This window comes from Misgurnus anguillicaudatus, chromosome 18, assembly GCF_027580225.2.
Source record: "Misgurnus anguillicaudatus chromosome 18, ASM2758022v2, whole genome shotgun sequence".
In the NCBI taxonomy this organism is placed as follows: Eukaryota; Metazoa; Chordata; class Actinopteri; order Cypriniformes; family Cobitidae; genus Misgurnus; species Misgurnus anguillicaudatus.
In genome coordinates this window covers 12,138,571-12,164,477 of record NC_073354.2, presented here as the reverse complement: position 1 = coordinate 12,164,477, position 25,907 = coordinate 12,138,571, and the positions used below count along the sequence as shown (strand labels likewise).

The following is a 25,907-nucleotide window of genomic DNA, read 5'->3' as shown; positions in this document are numbered from 1 at the left end:
CAGTACTATCAAATATAACAATCATCTAGTACGCCGTTTTTGACAGTTCGCTTCATGCGCATTTTACGGTTGATGCAGTTTAAACCAATAGAGGGCATTAACACTGAGGTGCTGACTGAACGTCAGATAACGCCATTGCGCGAGCAGCAGTTCAACTCCCCAACAAAGTGTACGGCCATATGATTTCCGGACACGGACAGAATCGCTAAATGCATACAAATGGAATTAACTGCACAACGCAGAATGTCATGGAAGTTGGCAGATTTTGGATTCAGTCATTTTTAAAACCCATTATAACTTATTAACCGGCAAATGAGAGGACAGAAATGCGCGAAAACATTTCCCTTTTGTGTAATGTTGGACTTAAAGAAAGGTGTATATACGTCCGTTTCTCGTCATGAATCGCAAACAATGACAAGCGCCTCATCAGACTATAAGCAGGTTTCATTAAAGCCCGGAACACATCAGACGAAAGAGGTACATTATATTTTCTTGCACGCGCACATCCGCACCGCTTTGAAAGTATATTTACATGCATGAGGGTTCATGAAGCGCGAACACAGCAAGTAGTCAGCACACGCGTGATCACTAAACTTAAGTTTTCCTTCTTGTCTAATTGAACATAAACAGCTGGATGTTTATCAGTATATTGAAGCAGAGCAGTTTTAAAGCTGTCTTGTGTCTTAAAGTGACAGTAACCTGGTGCTTTCTGTGTCAGAAATGTTTATTACACACCAAAAATTAAAATCACTCCTTACTCTTAACTGAACAAGCTTCTGCAGCTCCACATTTAAAATCCTACAGTGAGGACTGTGCAGTGTTTTATTTGTATTTTTTGCTTATGTTAAATCATAGATTCTAATAACTAATATATTTACATTTATTACAGATGCCTGAAAAGTAAAACAAGAAGAGTACAGTCTTTTGATTTAAAGAAAAAACGAAACATTTGCTTGTCAGAAGCATTGTTGTAGTGACAGCCAAAATACATTGGCCTATAGCCCTATATGTTATTTAAAAAAAACTTTCAATACATTTTTGTTAAACTGTATTTTGTTTAATGTTCTTAGATTAAAAAAAAAAGTGTGTCTGCAGAAGAGCAAAGTCTTGCAGACACCTTGGTACAATGTTTAAGAAGTATTAAATAAACAGTAGCACAGCATCTTTCTTTGGTGCTATTAAAACCACCACATCAAACCTGGATGTAGCTTTTTTATTATATACCAATGAATCGCACTTTAAATCGCAATTTTGATCAGAAAAATCGCAATTAGATTTTTTCCGAATCGTCCAGCCCTATTTATTAATACATTAATTCAAAACCGTTCTATTTCACCATAAACAATCTGAAAACAGGGCTTTAATTGTAAAATACCAAACTTGTCCTTTAAGGCTGAAACAGAAATAATTAGCAAAACTTACTGATTTTCACTCCCGCATCCTGCCAGTCTGGCCCACTTCGGCCTAACCTCCACATCCCGCTCTTCCCCTAATTGAAGCTCTGGAACTGTGTACCAGAGATCATTCTTAGTTGGAAAAGCTGCTGAGAACAAAGCAGAGAGATATGAAATAAAAAAAACACTGACAGGTTTGTTAAAGTACCAATTCATAACAACATAAGATTATACTTTAGAATAATTTTCCACATTTGTACAAAAATGAAGTCTTACTGTTTGGAGGAGCTGATGGCGGCTTCAGAGATGATGTCTCCTCGGATGTCTGCACCGCACGCCCAATGAGCGCCTCCTCCACCTGTGGAGCAACAGCACTGGTAGCGACTGCAGGCTCCGAGGGGCAAGCATCGCTTTCCACACTGCTACTCACAGAGTTGGAGGGCTCAGTGGGTTGAGGAGGTGCCGGGACATCCGGTCGAATGCTAACAAGTGGACGATCTTTTCTATACAGAAACACCGTCGACCCGTTTTCAAGATGAGAATAGGCCCTCATCAATTTATCAGGGCACTGACGTCCTGCACCTAAAATGACGACGACGCTCATGACTTGAAACTCAAATAACACCTCTAACACAACAACAACAAGATGATAAACACGCTAGATATAATGCCTTGAACACTGACGACTACCAAAACCACACCGAACATACACCGAACTATAAACCCACAACTTTGTGATGAGCGCGCTGGCTTATATAGCTGCCGGAACTCTGATGTAATAATCACGACATCATAGCTCTCAATATGATGATGTCATCATTCATACACTGCGTTGCTACAGTTATTATAGTCAACATATTTATTATTTTTTATTTATATAAAATAGAAATGGATGTAATTAACTATTTTATTTTTTCTTTTGCAATCTAGTTTGTTGTTCAGCAATAAAATGCCTGTGAAAGACACAAACTTTTCTTCGCTCACCAGTAACTGTTTCACTTCCCACTTTCATCTCTTTAGTGAAAATACCCACTACCAACAAAAAAAAGAAAAAACAAACCACATAAATGGAAACAATACCTACACAATGACATGATTTTATATATCTAAACAGTGGTATGCACAGACCTCCGCATGGGGCAGGTGCAGAAGGACAAAAGAAGGCCCTTTTTTCCTTTGTAACCGATGCTGATATATGTGATGCATAACTCACTGGTCAATCAAAAACACAGAAATTGTCAATTGTTTCATGAATTATTTTAATTTATTTAATAATTTATTACCATTACTAAATATTTTTTACTTTTGTTTGTTTCATTTGAAACAAAATACTGAGAATAAGAAAGGTTGTTGTGTGGTAACTACTGTATGTTCAATATAGTGGATATTAGTTTTTAGTACATAAAAGATTCTTAGGCTTACACTGGTTTACCACAAATTAACAGCTTTTGCTACAGTAACCACAGCTTAACCATATTATTTATTAGTAAATATGGTAATACACTGGTAATCAATGTCAAAACCATGTTTTTACTCTTTTACCCATGGATAATTTTCACATAACCACAAAACTTAAATGTGTCAGTATATTAAAAAAACCTAATACTCACTGGACTGATAATATTTAAACAAGTACATGAGGACGGGCTAAACCATATTGTTAAACTGACTTGTATAAAAACAAATTGAATTTTTTTTTAATTCAAAAATACGGTAGCAAAATACGTTTTTTTATTGTAATTGATTAAGCTTAAGTCTTAACACGCTGCCACATTTGTTTCATTTTTAATACACATTTACATGTTTCTTATTACCTGTCATGCGTTGATGACATCTTGTGATGTACAGTATGCGGTTAAGACACTGCTGTTAAGTTCATGTAAAGAAATCTCCACCTAGATGCACAGAGCTTCAGCTCCACGGCCAAAACCTCACGTGTTCAAGTCGGATCTCACATTACTCTGTGGATTATCTGTTTAAATGAACAGACTTAACAAAGAATTTAAAAACACATCATCTTTATGAACATAATGGCATTTATTTGGGTTGTGCATATTCGCCGGTGGTGCACAGCTGCATTACTATAACCTGAAAAAGAAAAAATACATCTATCATTCAGTGTTTAAACAGATAGATCAGTATGAATTGTATGACATCTACAGTACTAGTTCACTACTGTTACTACAATTGTGCAAAAAAAAAAAAAATATATATATATATATTTCTGACAGATGCTGTAGCAGCATTTTAAAGTTCAGATTTAATAACAGCTTGCGCCAGCGCAAACCATTATTTTGGCATTAAATAATGAGTGTGGGGATTATTACAGTGGACAATTAGCGTGAAAAGGCATGGGCTAGTTATTTTTGTGATTGACCTTATTGCATATACATTTTTGGAAGTTTCAGATGCAAAATTTATTGGGGAAGAGTATTTAAATGATTCACACAACAAGATTTACTTGCATGTTGTTTGCATGTGTGAAATTACTGGTATTTGTGCCATTATTTAAAGACAAAAAAAGAAACCATTTGCACTTGAAAGGGCTGCGATTGTTGCTGATATAGGAGGCGAATCACAGAGATCAGAGAGCGCAAAGATTTTTTTCCACATAAAACAGTTTTAGAAGGCCAGAGGAACATATTATTCAAAAATACTGTTTGCAAAGCATTATTTTTTATTTGCTGAAGGCAATAAAAGAGGAGTCACTAGGAGAAGTCACACAATACCCAGTGTTTTAAAACTTCTTGTACAACTTCATTTTTTCTTTGCCGTGTTAGTTGGGATTTCACACCCCGCATTTTCACCTGCGATTTCCGTGGTGCTGAACTCAAGCGCATCAGGCGTTAACAGATCACCCGCACCTGCAGGAGCATCAGCTTCTATTTGCGACCCTAAACTAATTTGCGCTGCTTTTAGTAGAGATTGCGCTGGACCTTAAGAAAATCAGCTGCTGCGTCTGTGTTATTTAATTTGCGCCTTTTTAGTGAATATATCCCGCAGATATTACCACTCCCACCTGCGCTATTTGGGAATTGCGCCCTCACATTAATTTGGCCCGTTTAGTAAATCTGGCCCTAAATCTTTTCCAGACGCTGGTTTACATTCACCAGTCCAGAAACTAAAGTTACTGCTCTTTACACTTTAAACTGTTCAACACATTTTTTTCCCCACGGGACAAACAGATACCTCGCCCACAAAAAAAAGTTACCCATACCTTTCGATAAACCTGTCAATCAGCTTCAGACCCCACCGCTCTTCTCTTCGTAGCCGAAGAATCCACCTGTCCATCGTGTCCCTTGCCAGTGTGCAAGCTAGCCAACCGTGAGGTTTGGGCAAACCTAAACAGGGTAAGCCCTACCTTAAATCTGTAAGCGAAGGACATCTTCATTTTAAACCAACTCAGCTCTTTAACAATTATGTATCTGATCACTGTGTCTTAATCACAGGAGAACAAAACAAAATAATGTTCATGCAATGAAACAACTGAAGATCCGGGTGTTCTTACCGGAAGCCTGCAGACACGTATCCGCAACCAGACACACGGACTAAATCAAAGACTAAAGTCTCCGCCCTCTCGTGAAGACTACTAGTCTCCGTCCCCATGATATAATCCTAGAAATCACATTATCATAACTTATGTTATGTATGTATTAAAGTGTAAGACTATTGAACACTCTGGCTTGAACTATAATTTAATTTATTTGACTCTTTTGTGATGATAGAGATTCACAATACTCTCTATACAACATCTTTTAAGAAAACACAAGCTGACAGAATCTCACCTGTGGTGTGTAGACTGAAGGTGTTTCTCAATGTCAAGGGTACTTCCTAGGCAGGACTGGTCGTTCCAAGTTACTTCCTTCAGAGGCACGGCGAGGCTCCTCTTAGCATTCGGAGAACACATAAATGGAACAGGCTAGCAAGTGCACGTTATTGCATTATTACGTCAGTAATAATAAGATGTGCTTTCGGCACTGCACGCATAGGATTGTGGGTGATTTCAGAGTGCGAAGAGCGTGAAGGCTACACATATGCATCCTTTCCTGTATATGGGATATTTTTCGACGGATGTCGATGACGTAGCATCCTCGAAATTCTGGCTTTCGAGGATCCTTCCTTGACATTGAGAAACACCTTGATTCTTCTGGAGAAGATGAGGATGTGGACTCTTCAGGTTCCACTGTGACCCACAGAAAAGCTGCTGAGAACAAAGCATAGAGGTTAAATAAAACACCACTGACTGGTTTGTTAAAGTACCATTTGATATTCATAACAACAGAAGTTTATACTTTAGTATAATTTTCACTAATATGAACAAAAATGAAGTGCAGCCACACACTTCACGGGAAGCTGATGACTGCTCCAGGGAGACGCTCTCTCCTGGATTCTCCACATCACCATCGGTCACCTCAATCTGAGGCTGATGGCAGGCTGTGGATCGACCGGTCCACACTACACTCCTCTGTGAGTGATTCACTCTCAACAATAGAGGATTTCCTGATACGTGAGAAACAAAAACAATAAGCCTACAGTAAATAATTTGCCTTTACAGCTGAAAAAGTATCATGCAAATTGATACACTTGATATATGAGACAGATGCAAAGAGTAGAAATCTATAACAAACACTTTCTATGGAAATTCTTTATATTTACTATGCAGTCTCACTGCTTGGAGAGGCTCGTGATGAGATAAAGTCTCCCTTTCCTCAAAGTCTTCCACCTCTATAGTCATAAATAATAATAATTATTAACTTAATCACTAAATATTTTTACTTCAGTTTTTTATACTGAAAATAAGAAGGGTTGTTATGTGAAATTATGTTTAATATTGTTGATATTAGTTTTTAAGCTTACTATGGTTGTTTATCACAAATTAACAGCTTTTGCTACCGTAACCATAGCTTAACCATGTTATTTATAAGTAAAATAAAATGGTAATACACTTGTAATCAATTTCAAAAACATGTTTTACTCTTTTACTATTAAAACCCATGGATAATTTTCATAAAGGACCACAGAACATAAATGTGTCAGTATATTAAAAAAAAACTAACACTCACATGATGGCATTTATTTAGGTTTTGCATATTCACCAGTACACTTCAGGCTGTCCCTGTACTTCAGTCCTCACACTTTTAGTCTTATTAAAGACCTACATATAAAAATATTATACTGTGCAGTGCATAGCCAGAGCGAGCAAAGACATGTATATCAAAGCAGGAAGGTCAAGCTGAAGAGAAAGAAAGAGGATGAGAAATGAAATATGGCAATGTTAATGGTTTTCATCTCAGGCCAGCCTGGGAGCCAAACTTGGCAACCCTGACTAATCATTGAGCATCACTGGATGTTTATCATTTTAAACTAAAACTAATAATGTCAATAAAACACTTCACAATCTTACATTCTCTTCATAAAATGACTTCCCACTGAAGCAATTGGATAAAACCTTGTACTGCTTATACTGTACCTCTGTTATGGGCACCAAAGGTTCTCGGAGCAGAGATCAAGATCATGTAATGCAGTGCGAAAATATAAACAAACAGACAGTCAACAAATAAACACAGTCAACAAATGTTAATATAGAAATCTTTCTTACAGTGTGACCCCTATAGGATATTTCTTTACTTATTAAATAGAAGATTGTTTACTGTGTTTATTAAGGACAAAAGATATAATGTAATTTTCTTATCAGAAATTAATTACAAGCATGTGACTGTTTTCATTAGTCAGTCATATCAATTATATTATACAGCGCCCGAACATAGTACCCTTGGCTTGGTAACTTTCTATAGACGGTTTCAGCAGTAACAACATAAAAAACGGCTTTTGTGCAACACACGTAACTTCCGGCAAACTCCGCTAAGAATCAATAGACCCTTTTACAGCCCACGGCAATGAAAGTGGTGTTGTTCCTCACTTTGTTGCGTTTGGTTGCACTAATATATATATATATATATATATATATATATATATATATATATATATATATATATATATATATATATATATATATATGTATGTATATATGTATATATATATATATATATATATATATATATATATATATATATATATATATATATATATATATATATATATATATATATATATATATATGTATCTGCCCACTTTATATTTGGCCATCTGCTAACGCCTTCTATCAACTCCACTATAGTATAGGATCTGGTAGCTGTGTTGAAAAATTGATAGTCAACTTTTTAAAATAACTTTCTCTGTCTGTGCTGCTTCACTGCTGATTCTTCTTGCCATACTTCCGTTGCCAAAATGCGCGCGCATACGCTGCCACGTCATCATTGTTTACAAACAGTAAAATGGTCTATAACAACAAATTCCTTTTAGAGTAGTTTATTTCTATTAACAAGCAAAACAAACAATAAGTAGATTACCTTAGTTTATATTTCATAGCTTAAACATATAAAAACGACACTGAGCTAACGCTGCTGTGTAAAATGTATACAATGTTAAACTACACACCAGCTGCCAAACCTCACTTCACATAGTGGTGATTTATAATTGCCATCTCCCCTTGTCTTTAGGAAACCAAAACATTTGTTATTTTTGACGAGGTATTTGTTCCAGAGTTCATTTAGCCACTAACAGTTAGTCAGGCCACTAAACAAACAGAAACCGGAAGTAAAGTTCCGACCAGACAAGTAACCGTGATAACGCACGTGCGTCGGGCGCTGCATAATATCATTGCGCCAGCTGCATGTGTGGCAGCAACGTTTCTTGATTATTACGCCGGAATGTGACTATAGTTTCTAGCCATATCGGCCAACAAAATCACAGCTTTTAATTTTCCGTCGGTCTTAGTAACCTTACACGATGTAACTACAGAAGAGTCATATTTTAAATAGGGAAAATATCGAAACTCTTTGATCATTTGTTGTTTAAGCGTGACGATAACGGTCTAAAAGTGATACCGCCAGACCAGGATATCGGCTGAATGGATTCCCAAAACGGTAAAAATCAATTGTTTAACTCTATGGGAGCCGTAAAAAAGCATATATTTTTAAAAAGTGGAGTGCCCAAGATCTGTCTAAACAAAACACGTGTGGCTCCTGCACTAACTTAAGTGTAAAAACGTTGTCCTCTTCATGTTAATCTTACACACATCTTGTGACAAACTAAAACTGACATTAAAGTCAACATTAAATATTTTAATTAAAACACACTTAACTTACAGTCTGTAAATCATAAGCGCGAGAATTTCCTAGTTGAGTTGGAAATGCCTTGGGGCATTTCAGTTTGAGTCGTAACGTTAGTCGTTTTAGTCTCTGGATCAGCGAGAACGAACTTGTAACTATGCAGATTTTATACATGCACAAACAGCTAAATAATATAAAAAGAAAACATGAAATCTTATTATTTGACTCTCTTGATCGTATACTGATTGTGATTGGATGAAAGGTGTCGGAGATCATTCTCAAGTCTCGTGATCAGCACTACTGCTGTTGCTGCTAATGGCGCTGCAACAACTGACAGTTGGATGACGTCAAAGTACCGCGAGAGCATTTCGATAGCAGTCTCCGTTGTATGACTTCTCGAATCGCTCTCGCGGGATTTTTATGTTATCTGCCGCTCGGTTCTTGTGACGCCACATTTCAGTCACTAAATAAATCAGCGTTGCAGTCCAAAAACCGGTTTAGGACACCCGTACGGGGACAAGTAAATTAGGCTTAAAATACGGAACGTCCCGGCTAATGCGCGACAGTTGGCAACCTAAAGTACTAGGAAAGGTGAGGAGCAGATGAGCAATTAAAATCCGATCACGCATTACGTTATCCTCGCCTTCAGGAGATGCCACTTGAGCGCAACCTCTCAAGCTTTGGGAAAAAACGCCTTTATTTTTAGACGCGACATGCTCCTCAAACGTTTACATCAATAATTAAACGAATATGAAACGAAAGTACGAAAACGAAAGTAAATAAAAATCTTTTAATAATATTATTATATTATTTTATTTTTAACAGCAGATGCGGGACGCAGAGAGGGGGAAGTTGGGACCACGTCTAAAGAGTGGCGTACACAGACCTAGGGGGAGTTTATACTTTGTAAACCAGCGCTAATAAAATGTTATGCATAACACACCATTCAATCAAAATTAGTTACCTAAATATTAATTTACAATATGTATTTTTTTTTAAAACAAAATACTGAGAATAATGAAGGTTATTATGTGAAAATGTAATATTGTTGATAGTAGTTTTCAATATAAAAGATCAAACATCTATGGTTTACCACAAATTAACAGCTTTTGCTACCCATTGCTTTACCATGTATTTATTAGTAAAAGTGGTAGCGTTAATGCAATGGTATTCAGTGCCAAAACATGTTTTTACTGTTAAAGGCTATAAAAAACATGGATAATTTTCAAAAACGAAAATCCTATACTTCAGAGAGACGTGCATATGAAGTAAGTATAGCCTAACTATAAACATATGCACTGTAAATAAATGTGTAAGCAGTGAAACAGCGCAAATGCAAACAGGGACCAGGGTAAAAATGCGTTTTGAGTTTAAAAACATTGAGTTCCCCCTCCCTTTCCTCACAGTGTTTTGGCCCACTGCCTGTGTTTCCTTTTTTATTATTTTTCCAGGGTGCGTTGCAAACTTCCCAAGAAACGCCAAATAAACAGTCGCTCCGGTCAGGATACAGAAAAAATACGTTGTTTTTTATTACTCTATTCGCCAAGTGTATTTTAATCATTCACCGCACAATTGCGCAACTCCCTCTAAAGTTTGTTTATCAAGTGTTTTGATCTTAAGGGAATAGGGCATATGAGGATAACTTCGGATTGGAATTACACACAAGTTCTTTACAGTGAAACTCCAGGCAGTAAGTATGCTGTCAAGCAATTTTTCTTACTTTAAATGTCAGATAAAGTGATTATTTTCTTTACAGATGATAATGTTTGAGAGTATAACACCAGCTAGCTATGGGTTTAAAGTGAAGTTCAAGTTTAATCATTGTAAACAGCTTCCAAAACATTGCAATACGTGGTTTTGTAGAAGAATATTGCTTTTGTTTACATTTATACTTACAAGTAGCTACAATTCTGCTGTGTTATTTGTGCCCCCCTCAAAAATTACTCTTGAGAAATAATATTTACTCCTATAAAACTTGATCAAGTGATGTTTTACAATGCTAAATCCATAGTAAAAAATAATATTGACATACATTTTTTATATTTGCGTCTGTCACTATGATTATATGGGAATAAAATACTGTCTTGACTTCTGTTGTTTGTTTAACATACACTGATCTGCGTGTGAGCAGAGTATTTTTTACACTTAACTGTGTAAAATTTAAACATTAACAGTGTGAATAAATGCGCATCTCTCAGTAGCCTATAGTAGATACAATGTTTGCATTCCTGTAAGATGTAAGATCCTGTACCATCTGCATTCTACATCTGCATTCCTGTGCATCCTGTGCTTACTAATAGTGATCAAGACTATTGGAGAGTAGTTGTCAAATCACAGTATAAAACAATAAAAACAGCCAATTCATCACCGCTTTAACCTGCATTTAAAATGTTTTCACTTCTGCACTTTATATTGGGGCGAGGTGCCATTGTATAGATTTTGTAGAAAGGCCTGCTGTATTAGACTTTGAAAACCCCTGATCTAGTTAAATGATTTCATAACACTGTTTATGAAAATACAATGATAGTGCAATTGGTGGTCCATAACAATGGCTAATGATTAAACATGCTTGAGATCTTTAACACTTAACCGACTTTTTCAGTTTTTCTTCGGATAAATCCACCCTGAACCAGTGTCAGCTGAGACAAACCTTCTTTTGTGAAATTTGAGACACTGCTGGTTACATAACAGATCTGAGGCCATTGGTGAAGAAAGCATCTTTGAAAGCATTAGCATTTCTGAATATCAAAGACCTAAAACTATCAGCTAAGGTAAGAATATCGCATAATATTTGCCAATTTGGAGCCATCTTTGTGTTGTGAATGATTTACTAACTCTGTAGACCTTGGTCAGTTTGGACTCACCAAACCATTTGAATAATTTCTTGGTTTTGTGTATATCGTGATCATTCAGTACTGACAGTGTTGCCGAGGAGCATGGCTAAGCGTGTTGCTGTGATTGGAGCAGGCCATGCTGGGCTTGTCTCCATCAAATGTTGCTTGGATGAAGGTCTGGAGCCGGTGTGTTTCGAAAGCAGTGATGATATCGGTGGACTCTGGAGATTTAAGGTGTCTCATTTTCTCTCAAAATGTCTCATTTTGAAAAAAATGTATTTACTACAATGTCTCTAACCAATTGTCTGTGTCCTATATGTTCATTTAGGAGACACATGAGGCAGAACGCACCAGTGAACACCTCTAAAGAGATGATGTGCTTCAGTGATTTCCCGATGCCGGATCATTTCCCAAACTACCTGCACAACTCCCTGCTCCTGCAGTACTTAAGACTATACGCTGAACACTTCGGCTTGCTCAAACATATTCAATTAAAGGTTTTTAGCGTCATGCCATTGTAAAAAGTGCTGATCTCAAAATCACATTCATGTTCAGAAGTCTCTTTTTTAGTAAGGTGTTTAACATTCAATCCGTATGTGTTTCAGACTACAGTAAGCAGTGTAAGAGAGAGGCCGGATTTCTCTACCTCTGGTCAGTGGGATGTGGTGACCGTGAACAGAGATGGACGAGAGGAGAAACACGTGTTTGATGGTGTTCTAGTGTGTACAGGAAAATACACACAACCTAACAGACCCCTCTCTGCCTTTAAAGGTGCGTCTGATACATCAAAAATATTTCACATAACACACAACACTGCACTGTAGATCTTTGAGCACAATACAGAGTAAAGTGTCATATGTGGAAATTAGAGGTCCGATAGTGGATTTTACCATTACCAAAGTAATTGAAACATGAAAATGTGCTAAATTAAATAAATGTATGAATAAAATTATATTAATTATATTAGTACGTTTTGAAATAAATACTTCTAAAATATGCAGCTTAGATGGCTAAATTATGGATAAAAGTAATCAGCTTTATTGTGTGCCATTAACGTCTATAGTTATATATAAATATTAGGGGTGGAACGATACATGTATTCGTTTCGAACCGAATCGGTACGGGGGTCACGGTTCGATGCACGAATTTAAACGGAGAATACACGGTATGAAAATTAAAAAAACTTGCGTGCATTATAATTAATGTAATGCGGAACTAATGTTAGATACGCGGGTTCTTTATGGACAGCTAATCTGTTGCCCCGCTTTAGCTCTGAAGCTCTTGCTGAGTCCCAATTTGCATACTATCCGTCCTAAATAGTATTCGAAACTAGAATTAGTACGTCCCAAAACGTAGTATGTTGAAATGAGTATCCCAAAGATACCCGGATGGTCTACTATTTCCGGTTAGATTTCGAAGTGCAGATCGATCCACACTCTAACGCCTAATATTGCCCACAACCCATTGCGTTCGGGAGGGAGGAGCTTTGTGGTGATGTAAATATGGCAGCCAGACGCAGCAGCGGAGATGCGCCCTCAGCTTTTAAGTGTAAGAATTCAAATGTTTAACCCTAATTAAAGTTATCTTTCATTGTCTCGTAATATTCGGTTGATATTGTGAAAATAAAGTACCATGGCTGTAGCACTGTGTCATGCATGTGTCTTTTTTATGTATTTCTTTTTATGTTTCTGTCTTAGATTTATACCTTACTATAAACCCTTATGAAAATAAACACCTTTTACTACACTAATCATAGTTTAACCACACTGACTTATTTGTAGTAATACTGTGGCTGTACAAATGTTAACTTTATTAAGAAATATGGTTACTAAACTTTTACTATAGTAAAAGCATGGTCATTTTCATCGCGGTATTTTTGATTTGCATACATACGTATAAAATAAGCATAAAATACGTTAAACAATAGTTATACTATAAACTTTAACTATTTTGAAAATAAGTAGCTTTCGTTACACACATTGTTGCACATGAACATCATAACCAGCCGCCTCACAAACAACCTGCGTTTGGTGTGCGTAACTAGGCAACCACGTTGTCGTTCACGTTGCATGACGTCATCGAAGTACGTCCCAGAACGTGCATACTCTTTTGCTACACACTCAAAAGTACGTACATTTTCCTCACAAAAACAGTACATACTTTTAGGTCGTAGTATAAGTAGGCGAATTGGGACTCAGCATCTGATAGGCGCCGATGCAGCCGAGCTCCGCCTATGTATGCGCTCTATCAGAGACCGTCTACATTCTCTGGCACTCTGCAGTTTTTTGTCAGGTTGACGGTCGAGTGAGTGAGTCAGAAAGCAGCGACAGCGAGTATGGCAAATGGTGGTGAAGATCTGCTGGCCTCTTTAAGATCGCAAGTTTGGGAAAACTTTAGTTTTCCAGTCAGCAGTACAGGCGAGAGAGTGGTGGAAAAGACGAGGAGTGTGTGTCGGCGTTGTCGGCAGTTTTTGGGTATGTGAGTGGAAATACATCAAATCAGGGCTCTCAAGTCACCCGCATTCACCACACGCATTTCAGTTCACAGGCCACACCTTGTATTTCTCACGCTGAGAAGTGGGAGATAAATTGTCCTGCTATTTATATTTTTTTCTATTTTTATAATTAATGGACAAAGCGCAGGCATACGCAGAGCAGTTCGGTCGAGTTCAACTGCTTTCAGTTTTTTAAGTGTGCTGAACTTCACGCAGCGCCATCAGCGTCAGAGTACCGCGAGAAATCTTGCGGATGAGGCTGATTTAAATCGCTCTCGCGTTACTCTGACGTCATCCTCTTGTCGTTTCTTGCAGCGCCTGATGAAGTCGTACACACCTAATAATGCATCCTACAAGCCTACATTTGTTTGTTCTTTAGTAAATTAATATGAAATAAATGTGCTAAAATGTAATTTAAAAATGTATTTAGGTAACTTGTAATACATTTGAAACCCATCTTTGTATGAAAGATGAGTACAAGTTTATAGATATGTTAAATGCATTTCAGTTCATATTCATGACATCTCACAATAACACAGATAAGGACACCTATGGTTTTAAGAATATCTTAAGTACTAAAAAAATTTGCCTTCTGCATTTTTGTTTTGCTTTTCCCTCCATTGTACCGAAATTTAAACCGAACCGTGACGTCTGAACCGAGGTACGAACCGAACCGTGACTTCTGTGTACCGTTCCACCCCTAATAAATATGGTCAAATACTTACAGAAAACATATAAACAACAGAGCAAAGTGGAGCAAACTGTACCGTTAGAGCTGTAACAAAAAAGATATGATGTGTATATGAAGAGTTTGGTTCCAAAACGCAATAAATCCATTTTGACAAATTTCTGTAAAAACGTGTTTTCTATACCAAGAAAGTGACAAGATGAAAACCACTATTTTCTGTTACAAACTTTCACATAGCATCTTTAGGTTATAAAAACATAAAAAATTCAAATCCATAACTTGATTTTCAAAGATTTATTATAAAAACGGATAATTTTTTCCACAAAATGCAATAAATCCATGACAAGTTTGTATTCAAAATGCTATAAATCTATTAAATCAATCGCCTATATAAATGTGCATTCATCTTTGCCATGTTATATTCATTTAGTTGACTAGTTGTACACACTAATTAAAAATATAAACATTATTGTCATTAATCAAAACACTTACTTTGTCATATTAAGAAGTCATCGGTTATACTTGACGTCCTCGCTTAACGTTTTTCAAAGCGATCAGCTGTAAAATGTTTTGGTCCTGCTCGATTTTCGTTGACTTTGAGTAAAATTATGGAAAGTTTTTCATAAGATCCCCTGGGGTCAATGTGTTATCATGACAGTAACTTGATGCTGTCAGCCCGGCCAAAGCACCCGTCTCCCGAGTTCCTCTGCGTAAATTATTAGATGTTGATGGCTTACATTTCTTTCCCGTCACAGAAAACCATCACAGGTTTATCAATGCTATTAAAGTATTATTTTGTTTTTGTTTGTTTGGTGATCACGAAGTACAAAGTAGATGAGGAAAACTAGGATTCCGTGTACTCAGCGCGCCGCCATTCTTTGTTTACATTGCGTGAATGGTGCGCTGTAATCTGTGGAGGAGTGGATTTATGGCATTCTGTAGAAAAGGGGGAGTGGCGTTTATTGCATTTTGGGAAAAAAGGGAGAAAAGATGACAGAATAACACTGCGGAAATTGGATTTTGCATAAAATTAAGAATTTACTTTATAATACTGACCTGATATAATACTGATTCTGGCAGTAACTCATTTTTTTCAAAAATGGCGTTTATTGCGTTTTGGAACCAAACTCTTCATATATTTAAACGCTTAATAAATTTTTAAATCAATCAATTTGTCTCTGTTCACATTAGTTAATGCACAATACATTATCAAATATTATTAATGTTGTAAATGTTCATTGTTAGCTAAGGCATTAACAAATGTTAAGGAATAAACCTTTATAGTAAAGTGTTACTAAACTTTCTTTCACCATTTCCTTCACAATGTCTACTTATTTCTATGACTAACAGATTTCGTTACATGTGTCTTTTTTACAGGCTCTACCATTGCTTGTAAGCTGGATTGGGTAAAATGGATAATCTTAAAGGAACCAGGCAAGTACAGGATGTACAGATGCAAGTTACAAGTCATGTATTTTTTCGAATACAATATTAAATGCTGTCACGTGTAACAGTAATGTGGCTAATCACTTTTTATTTGTAGTTTACTTGAGTGTCCTTGCACTTTTCAGGAGTTAGGGCAGATGTGGAGGCACAACCCGTGATACCAGATACACACCAAACACATTATCGGTAAGTTTGTACTTTACCACTACAGTTTCTTTAAATCCCATGTATACACTCATACACAATTCCCACACACAACACGGTCCACACGACCACACAGAATAAAAGAGTGTATTCAAATCAGTAACAATTGTACTTTCTGTTCAGGACATTTAATCATTACAGGATCCATGATGTCCATTGAGGAAAGAGTTTGTTCAGAGGTAAGTGAATCTTCTGTATTTTAATGTAATTAGGTGTGGAACAGTAGAATAAGAGTAAACGGTTTCAGAATAGGAGTAAATTCAGGGCTGAGTTTAGTTTAAGAATATTTTTCTATCTTATATTTGTTGACTTAATGTTTATAATATTTCTAACAGGTTTCTGGACAGAATTAATCCCAAAGATGGGAAAAAAAACGCACATCCAAATTAGGAGCAATAAAAAGACAAGGAATTTGATGCAGAGAAAAGCTGTGGCCATTAACCCCCATGTGAACAGCTTCATGCAGTCCCTGATAGAGTTTGAATGGACGACTTCAAACTAAAGGCCAGTGGGGTCTGTCTGCCACAGTTTAATGCATTTATTTTCAGTGGTCAATGAAATTCAAATAGAATATTTAAAACTATGGGCAAGTGTTCTTTTTACCACAGGGAAATGTTACCTTTTAGTCGATGATGGACTTTAAACTGAAAACTTCAAACTATATGGACCAGTGTTCTTATTGCCAAAGTAAAATTTGTTACAGGAGGGGCCTCCAAACTTGTTTATACTTGTTGATTTTATTTTATTTAACTTGTTTTTATGTTTATTATTGTTTAAAATCTTGTTTTAACATGTTTTGTTTCAATTAAATGTTTTTTAAATAAAATTTTTGATACAAACATTGCTTGGATTGCCTTTGAATTTATAATGTCATGTCATGGATAGCATTTTTACCATATTAATAACTATAGATTTAAACCTAAATATCTAGCTATAATATATATATTATCCTATTAACTGTAATAAGTAATAATTAGTATTTATGGGTCAATATAGACATTACAGTAAATTACCGTACTGTACCGTACAGTAAATATTGTAAAAATACAGTAAAGTACTGCTTTATAACTAGACAGTACTAGTTTGTATACTGTAAAACTGTATTACAGTACAGTACAGTAAAACCAAAATACAGTAACTTACTGGCAACCGTGCTGCCAGTACCGTACTGTAAAAATACAGGAAAATCATTAACAGTGTACCACCATCTTGGCTCCCCCTGAGTATATTATAATTTTAAATTTTTATTTAAAAAAAAAATTATAAATGACGGAACTTGAACACACGTACGTGAGGCTGGCAAAAGTAGACATTTGTTTGTAAACATTAACGTTAAGTCAACAGCCTTTTATCTTGCATCTTTCAAATATTTTTTACGTATTAATATTTTGTTAATAATACGTTGGTTTATTGTTGTTTTTAGTGGAAATGGTAACTTTTATCCATTATAATTATTACTTTTATAATATATTTTTTATAAAAGTAGTAATTTTATTATAAATACATTTATTATTAAATCTATGTGGCCATTCCCCTCTTTATGCACAATGTCTTTGTAACTGCACTATTGTTTTTTTTTTAAATATGTTGAATATTGTAAGTTTTGTACAGCTACATTGTATATATGATGTAAAGGATAGATTATAGTTTAGATTATTGCATTATATTTATATGTGCAAGTCAGATAACCTAGTAGCCAAGTAGGGGTACGTTTATTTTGATTAAGTTGATTGTGTGAGTTTCATCAGACACACGTGGGTGTAACCACCGTCATGCGTCTGGACAGAACTTAACTTCCAGTCTCTGTTTTGTTTATGGCTGGTGGCTAAACTGACCTCTGGAACAGATATCTTGTTAAAAATAGCAAATATTTTGCTTTCCTGTAAAACGGGGATCATCGACCACTCACTGCTATGTGTGAAGGAAGGTTTGGCAGCCGATCTGTTAAAATTGTATACATTAATACAGTAACATTAGCTCGGAGTAGTTTTGATACACTTTAGCTATGATTAAGGTAATCTACTTGTTATTTTGCTTGTTATCAGAAATAAACTACACTATTGTTATTGATTTTTTGTGATACGTTTATTCCAAGAAAGCCGTTTGTTTATGTTGTTACTGCTGAAACCGTCTGTGTTGTTTCCTCATGTCACTATTTGTAACACCATGGTCCTGAGAGATACAATATTTTGTACCACTGTATGTCCTCACATATGACAATAAAAGCTTACTTAATTGAAATCTCACTATGGCGAGAGGGGCACATTTACAGTAGAGACAAAGAGGCAACGGCTTCATCATTATATCATAGGCCAGTGGTTCTCAATCTCAACTCCAGTCCTCGGGATCCACTGCTCTGCCATTTTGGATGTCTCTCATATCTGACACACTCAGTTCAGTTCATGGAATCTATCCTAACGAGTTGATGATCTTTATCAGGTGTGTTAAATAAGGGAGACATGCACAATATGCAGAGCAGTGGGTCCCGAGGACTGGAGTTGAGAACCACTGTCATAGGCTATACAAAGGTTATATATAAGTCACCAGTTATTCTGCAGTTTAGTTGAGTTAAAATAGCTCCTTCTCACAAACTTTATACACTCACATAAGTCATTCTGCAATAGAAAGGTAACGTTTCAATTTGTCGGAAATCTCACATTATTCTGTGGATTGTCTGTTTAAATCAATAGACTTTAAAAACACATTTGATTAAAACAAGTTTTATTTGATGTGTCCTGTTGTCTCTTGTGATGGGAATTAAATGTGCTTTTGTACACTTCGTCTTTTCCAAAATATTTGAACTGACCCATCTGCAGGAGGAGGTGCCGGAGGAGGTGCCTGCTGGGCATGCAGACTGCACATATTCAAGCATAAAAATTACTGTTAAACAAAAAAACTGCAAATTCTAATAGCACAAAAGCTGAAACAGAAATAATTAACAAAACTTACTGATTCTCACTCTCGCATCCTGCCAGTCTGGCTTTCTTGCGGCTAACCTCCACTCCCTGAACAGATTAAATTAATGTATATTAAAGGACTTTTAAATTGAAACAAATTTTTCTTAGGGTTCGGTTATAAATCTACCTGCGAGAAAGGAGCAGAGTGCTTCCTCGAGACGCGCAGGGGTGGAGGTCGCAAGAAAATTACCTGCCCGACAGGCGGAGCATGAGGAGGTGAACATCTATAAATACATAAAAGAGTACGGTAATAAACATTTCTAGAAACATTCAAGCAGGGAAAATATGTGTTTAAGAAACAAAACTGACAATTCTAATAGCATAAAGGTTAAAGGACAAGTTCGGTATTTTACACTTAAAACCCTGTTTTCAGATTGTTTATGGTGAAAGAGAACGCTTTTGACTGAAATTTCAACATATGCGGCTGCCCCGAGAATTTTCGGGTGTTCGTGTTTCACCTCCCACCTTTACAATGGGTTTATAGGTGCACTGGAACAATCCTTTCTAAAATGCATTAAACTTTCGTTTACAAAGACGTGAAACTCACCGAGTGGTCAGGGGTGTTCACTGGTATGCTCACACAAAAATCACTGCAAAAGATGCTTTCCAACAGCTGTTTTAGCATTCGTTGTTAACTTGTGGACCTTTTTTTTCAAACGCCTCACACCCATATATTCTTCCGCTTAGAGCTTGAATAATAGACACTCCAGCTCAGGTGGTGGCGATAATCCGCCATAGAAACAAAGTTCCCGACGTGGAGTAATACCGTACCTCACAGCACATCTAATACAAGTCAATGGAGTTGGACAAAACTACGATAAAACCTGTTGGAATGCGTAATTTGCAGCGATTTTTGTGTGAGCATACCAGTGAACACCCCTGACCACTCGGTGAGTTTCACGTCTTGGTAAACAAAAGTTTAATGCATTTTAGGAAGGATTGTTCCAGTGCACCATTAAACCCATTGTAGAGCTGGGAGGTGAAACACAAACACCCAAAAATTCTCGGGGCAGCCGCATATGTCGAAATTTCAGTCAAAACCGTTCTATTTCATCATAAACAATCTGAAAACAGGGCTTTAAGTGTAAAATACCGAACTTGTCCTTTAAGGCTGAAACAGAAATAATTAGCAAAACTTACTGATTTTCACTCCTGCATCCTGCCAGTCTGGCCCTCTTCGGTCTAACCTCCACATCCCGCTCTTCCCCTAATTGAAGCTGTAATTAAAACAAACAGATTTAATCCATGTATATTAAAGGATTTTTAAAATGAAATTGAAATTTTTTTCTCAGGGCTCTGTTATAAATCTACCTGTGTGGGGGCAGCTCTGCGCTTCCTAGGGGAAGGCAGGAGTGGAGCCGCCTGCCGGACAGGCAAATCTTGAGGAGGTGAAGATCTATAAATACATAGAAATGTACGGTAAGAAACCTTTTTGGAAATATTCAAGCACTAAAAAAAGTCAAAATGAAACACAGCTAAATGTAATATTACAAAGATTAATGCAAAAAATGCAGAGACGCTTTTAAACTGTCTATGAATAAATACAAATTTACTGTAAAAAATGTTTCTGCAAACAAACTACTGTTAATGTTAAAGAAGCCCATGTAATATTTAAAAGGTAAAGACGAAAAATGGAGAGACGTTGTTAAACTTACTGAGGTATAGAGTTATAATCAACTTCCATATCCTCAAAAACATCTTCATTATTTTGCTGTAAATAAAACAAACAGTAATTTAAAACATGAATATAAAACTTTTTTTTACAATAAAATTGGCAATACTTGTGTTTATGGCTCTGATTAAAATGTACCTGTACCTGGGCAGACATTGGTGAGGGGAGGGCCGCAACCCGAGGCTCCTCAGGGACTGGAGCAGACACAGGAGCAGGTGAGGGGAGGTTCTCCATTGGAAAGTCCTCTTGATCTAAATCAGATGGACTTGCAAATACGGTGGGAAACCTAGAAACATATGTAAAAACTGTAAGTACTGGTTCTGCAAATGTTTAAGAATCAAGCAGCTGCTGTTTATTCTTGTTTTTAAAAACAACCACAGTTCAAACTATAAAGATGACCTATTGCGTTTAACATTAATTGGTAGAATACATTTATTAATACATTAATTCAAAACGGTTCGATTTCACAATAAACAATCTGAAAACAGGGCTTTAAGTGTAAAATACCAAACTTGTCCTTTAAGGCTGAAACAGAAATAATTAGCAAAACTTACTGATTTTCACTCCCGCATCCTGCCAGTCTGGCCCTCTTCGGTCTAACCTCCACATCCCGCTCTTCCCCTAATTGAAGCTGTAATTAAAACAAACAGATTTAATCCATGTATATTAAAGGATTTTTAAAATGAAATTGAACATTTTTTTCTCAGGGCTCTGTTATAAATCTACCTGTGTGGGGCCAGCTCTACGCTTCCTAGGGGAAGGCAGGAGTGGAGCCGCCTGCCGGACAGGCAAATCGTGAGGAGGTGAAGATCTATAAATACATAGAAATGTACGGTAAGAAACCTTTTTGGAAATAAACAAACTACTGTTAATGTTAAAGAAGCCCATGTAATATTTAAAAGGTAAAGACGAAAAATGGAGAGACGTTGTTAAACTTACTGAGGTACAGAGTTGTAATCAACTTTCATATCCACAAAAACATCCTTATTATTTTGCTGTAAATAAAACAAACAGTAATTTAAAACATGAATATAAAACTTTTTTTTTATAATAAAATTGCCAATATTTGTGTTTATGGCTCTGATAAAAATGTACCTGTACCTGGGCAGACATTGGTGAGGGGAGGGCTGCAACCCGAGGCTCCTCAGGGAATGGAGCAGACACAGGAGCAGGTGAGGGGAGGGCCGCAACCCGAGGCTCCTCAGGGAATGGAGCAGACACCGGATCAGGTGAGGGGAGGGCCGCAACCCGAGGCTCCTCAGGGACTGGAGCAGACACAGGAGCAGGTGAGGGGAGGGCCGCAACCCGAGGCTCCTCAGGGACTGGAGCAGACACAGGAGCAGGTGAGGGGAGGGCCGCAACCCGAGGCTCCACAGGGCCTGGAGCAGACACAGGAGCAGGTGAGGGGAGGGCCGCAACCCGACGCTCCTCAGGGACTGGAGCAGACACAGGAGCAGGTGAGTGGAGGGTCGCAACCCGAGGCTCCACAGGGACTGGAGCAGACACAGGAGCAGGTGAGGGGAGGGCCACAACCCAAGGCTCCTCAGGGACTGGAGCAGACACAGGAGCAGGTGAGTGGAGGGCCGAAACCCGAGGCCCCTCAGGGACTGGAGCAGACACAGGAGCAGGTGAGGGGAGGGCCGCAACCCGAGGCTCCTCAGGGACTGGAGCAGACACAGGAGCAGGTAAGGGGAGGGCCGCAAACACATCCTCCTCAGGGACTGCAGCAGACACAGGAGCAGGTGAGGGGAGGGCCGCAACCCGAGGCTCCTCAGGGACTGGAGCAACCACAGGAACAGGTAAGGGGTGGTCCTCATTCTCTTCATCCAAGGAGAGGTCCTCCATTGGAAAGTCCTCTTGATCTAAATCAGATGGACTCGCAAATACGGTGGGAAATCTAGAAACATATGTAAAAACTGTAAGTACTGTTTCTGCAAATGTTTAAGAATTATGCATCTGCTGTTAATTATTGTTTTTAAAAACAACCACAGTTCAAACTATAAAGATGACCTATTGCGTTTAACATTAATTGGTAGAATACATTTGCCCAAACTGATTTTATTAAAAATATTTTCTTTAAATATTGCATTAATCTGATTGTTCTGATCAATATGAATTGTATGACATTTACTGTACTAGTTCATTACTGTTATTATCAGTGTGTCAAATAAAATTCTGACAGATGCTGTAAGAGAATTTTAAATCTTTTCCAGATGCTGGTTTACATTCACCAGTCTTGAAACTTCAGTTACTGCGCATTACACTTTAAAATGCTGATTTGAACAAATATTTTTTTTTTTTTAGAAAAATAAGTTTCCCATACCTTACGATAAACCTGGAGAGGTCCTTTAGCTTCCTACCCCACCGCCCTTCTCTTTGGAGACGAAAAATCCACCTGTCCATCGTCTCTCTTGCCAGTCTGCAAGCCAACCGTGAGGTTTCGGCAAACCTAACCAGGGTAAGCCCTACCTTAAATCTGTAAGAGAGGAACATCATCATTATAAACCAACTCAGCTGTCTAACAATTATGCATCTGATAACAGTGTCTTAATCACAGGAAGACAAAACAAAATAATGTTTATGCAATGAAACTATTGAAGAGTCGGGAGTTCTTACTGGAATTCTGCAGACACACTTCCGCTACCAGACAAACGCACTAAATCGAAAACTAAAGTCTCCGCCCTTTCAGAGAGACTAGTCTCTGTCTCCATGATATCCTCCTAGAAATCACATTATCATCACAAACAGGTCATGTATTTATTACAGTGTAAGACTCGTTTGTATTGAAATGTACTTTTTTACCCTTTTGTGATGATAGAGATCAGAGTCCACATCCTTTTTATCTGTGGTACACAGTGGAACCGTGTACCAGAGATCATTCTTAGTTGGAAAAGCTGCTGAGAACAAAGCAGAGAGAGATGAAATAAAAAAACACTGACAGGTTTGTTAAAGTACCAATTCATAACAACATAAGATTATACTTTAGTATAATTTTCCACATTTGTACAAAAATTAAGTCTTACCGTTTGGAGGAGCTGATGGCAGCTTCAGAGATGATGTCTCCTCGGATGTCGCAACCCGAGGCTCCTCAGGGACTGGAGCAGACGCAGGAGCAGTTGAGGGTAGGGCCGCAACCCGAGGCTCCTCAGGGACTGGGGCAGACACAGGAGCAGGTGAGGGGAGGGCCGCAACCCGAGGCTCCTCAGGGACTGGAGCAGACACAGGAGCAGGTGAGGGGAGGGCCGCAACCCGAGGCTCCTCAGGGACTGGAGCAGACACAGGAGCAGGTGAGGGGACGTCCGCAACCCGAGGCTCCTCAGGGACTGGGGCAGACACAGGAGCAGGTGAGGGGAGGGCCGCAACCCGAGGCTCCTTAGGGACTGGAGCAGACACAGGAGCAGGTGAGGGGAGGGCCGCAACCCGAGGCTCCTCAGGGACTGGAGCAGACACAGGAGCAGGTGAGGGGAGGGCCGCAACCCGAGGCTCCTCAGGGACTGGAGCAGACACAGGAGCAGGTGAGGAGAGGGCCGCAACCCGAGGCTCCTCAGGGACTGGAGCAGACACAGGAGCAGGTGAGGAGAGGGCCCCAACCCGAGGCTCTTCAGGGACTGGAGCAGACACAGGAGCAGGTGAGGGGAGGGCCGCAACCCGAGGCTCCTCAGGGACTGGAGCAGACACAGGAGCAGGTGAGGGGAGGGCCGCAACCCGAGGCTCCTCAGGGACTGGAGCAGACACAGGAGCAGGTGAGGGGAGGGCCCCAACCCGAGGCTCCTCAGGGACTGGAGCAGACACAGGAGCAGGTGAGGGGAGGGCCGCAACCCGAGGCTCCTCAGGGACTGGAGCAGACACAGGAGCAGGTGAGGGGGGGTTCTCCATTTGAAAGTCCTCTTGATCTAAATCAGATGGACTCGCAAATACGGTGGGAAACCTAGAAATATATGTAAAAACTGAAAGTACTGTTTCTGCAAATGTTTAAGAATCAAGCAGCTGCTGTTTATTATTGTATTTAAAAACAACCACAGTTTAAACTATAAAGATGACCTATTGCGTTTAACATTAATCGGTAGAATACATTTATTAATACATTAATTCAAAACCGTTTTATTTCACCATAAACCATCTGAAAACAGGGCTTTAAGTGTAAAATATCAAACTTGTCCTTTAAGGCTGAAACAGAAATAATTAGCAAAACTTACTGATTTTCACTCCCACATCCTGCCAGTCTGGCCCACTTCGGCCTAACATCCACATCCCGCTCTTCCCCTAATTGAAGCTTTGGAACTGTGTACCAGAGATCATTCTTAGTTGGAAAAGCTGCTGAGAACAAAGCAGAGAGAGATGAAATAAAAAACACTGACAGGTTTGTTAAAGTACCAATTCATAACAACATAAGATTATACTTTAGTATAATTTTCCACATTTGTACAAAAATTAAGTCTTACCGTTTGGAGGAGCTGATGGCAGCTTCAGAGATGATGTCTCCTCGGATGTCGCAACCCGAGGCTCCTCAGGGACTGGAGCAGACGCAGGAGCAGTTGAGGGGAGGGCCGCAACCCGAGGCTCCTCAGGGACTGGAGCAGACACAGGAGCAGGTGAGGGGAGGGCCGCAACCGGAGGCTCCTCAGGGACTGGGGCAGACACAGGATCGGGGGGCGGGGGGGCCGCAACCCGAGGCTCCTCAGGGACTGGAGCAGACACAGGAGCAGGTGAGGGGAGGGCCGCAACCCGAGGCTCCTCAGTTACTTGAGCAGACACTGGTGCAGGTGAGGGGACGGCCGCAACCCGAGGCTCCTCAAGGACTGGGGCAGACACAGGAGCAGGTGAGGGGAGGGCCGCAACCCGAGGCTCCTCAGGGACTGGAGCAGACACAGGAGCAGGTGAGGGGACGGCCGCAACCCGAGGCTCCTCAAGGACTGGGGCAGACACAGGAGCAGGTGAGGGGAGGGCCGCAACCCGAGGCTCCTCAGGGACTGGAGCAGACACAGGAGCAGGTGAGGGGAGGGCCGCAACCCGAGGCTCCTCAGGGACTGGAGCAGACACAGGAGC

General features: G+C 38.8%; 1 protein-coding gene and 2 long non-coding RNA genes across 3 annotated transcripts; 2 read left to right on the top strand and 1 right to left on the bottom strand.

The window, feature by feature from the left end:
- The first annotated feature begins 9,825 nt into the window (after positions 1 to 9,825).
- Positions 9,826 to 11,754, top strand: LOC141350549 (uncharacterized). The gene is made up of 4 exons (XR_012358600.1): positions 9,826 to 10,256; positions 11,169 to 11,337; positions 11,480 to 11,634; positions 11,729 to 11,754. It is a non-coding gene; the product is annotated as an uncharacterized lncRNA (long non-coding RNA).
- A 4-nt stretch (positions 11,755 to 11,758) lies between these two features.
- LOC141350547 (flavin-containing monooxygenase 5-like) lies at positions 11,759 to 16,235 on the top strand. Its single transcript, XM_073855876.1, has 4 exons — positions 11,759 to 11,897; positions 12,006 to 12,171; positions 15,960 to 16,016; positions 16,154 to 16,235. Exons 1-4 carry the CDS (start codon positions 11,772 to 11,774, stop codon positions 16,216 to 16,218), a joined length of 414 nt encoding a protein of 137 aa, XP_073711977.1. The 5' UTR covers positions 11,759 to 11,771; the 3' UTR covers positions 16,219 to 16,235.
- Positions 16,236 to 18,936: 2,701 nt separating this feature from the next.
- LOC129429295 (uncharacterized) lies at positions 18,937 to 20,410 on the bottom strand. Its single transcript, XR_012358418.1, has 4 exons — positions 20,330 to 20,410; positions 19,317 to 19,413; positions 19,182 to 19,237; positions 18,937 to 19,086 (listed from the first exon to the last, which is right to left on the bottom strand). It is a non-coding gene; the product is annotated as an uncharacterized lncRNA (long non-coding RNA).
- Positions 20,411 to 25,907: the final 5,497 nt, after the last annotated feature.

What these genes read in the sequence shown, in the direction of transcription:
- LOC141350547 (XM_073855876.1), top strand. Translation starts at nt 11,772, where the DNA reads ATGATGTGCTTCAGTGATTTCCCGATGCCGGATCATTTCCCAAACTAC. An exon ending in TCAAACATATTCAATTAAAG is followed by an intron (nt 11,898 to 12,005) that starts GTTTTTAGCGTC and finishes TATGTGTTTCAG; the next exon opens with ACTACAGTAAGCAGTGTAAG. An exon ending in GATAATCTTAAAGGAACCAG is followed by an intron (nt 16,017 to 16,153) that starts GCAAGTACAGGA and finishes TGCACTTTTCAG; the next exon opens with GAGTTAGGGCAGATGTGGAG.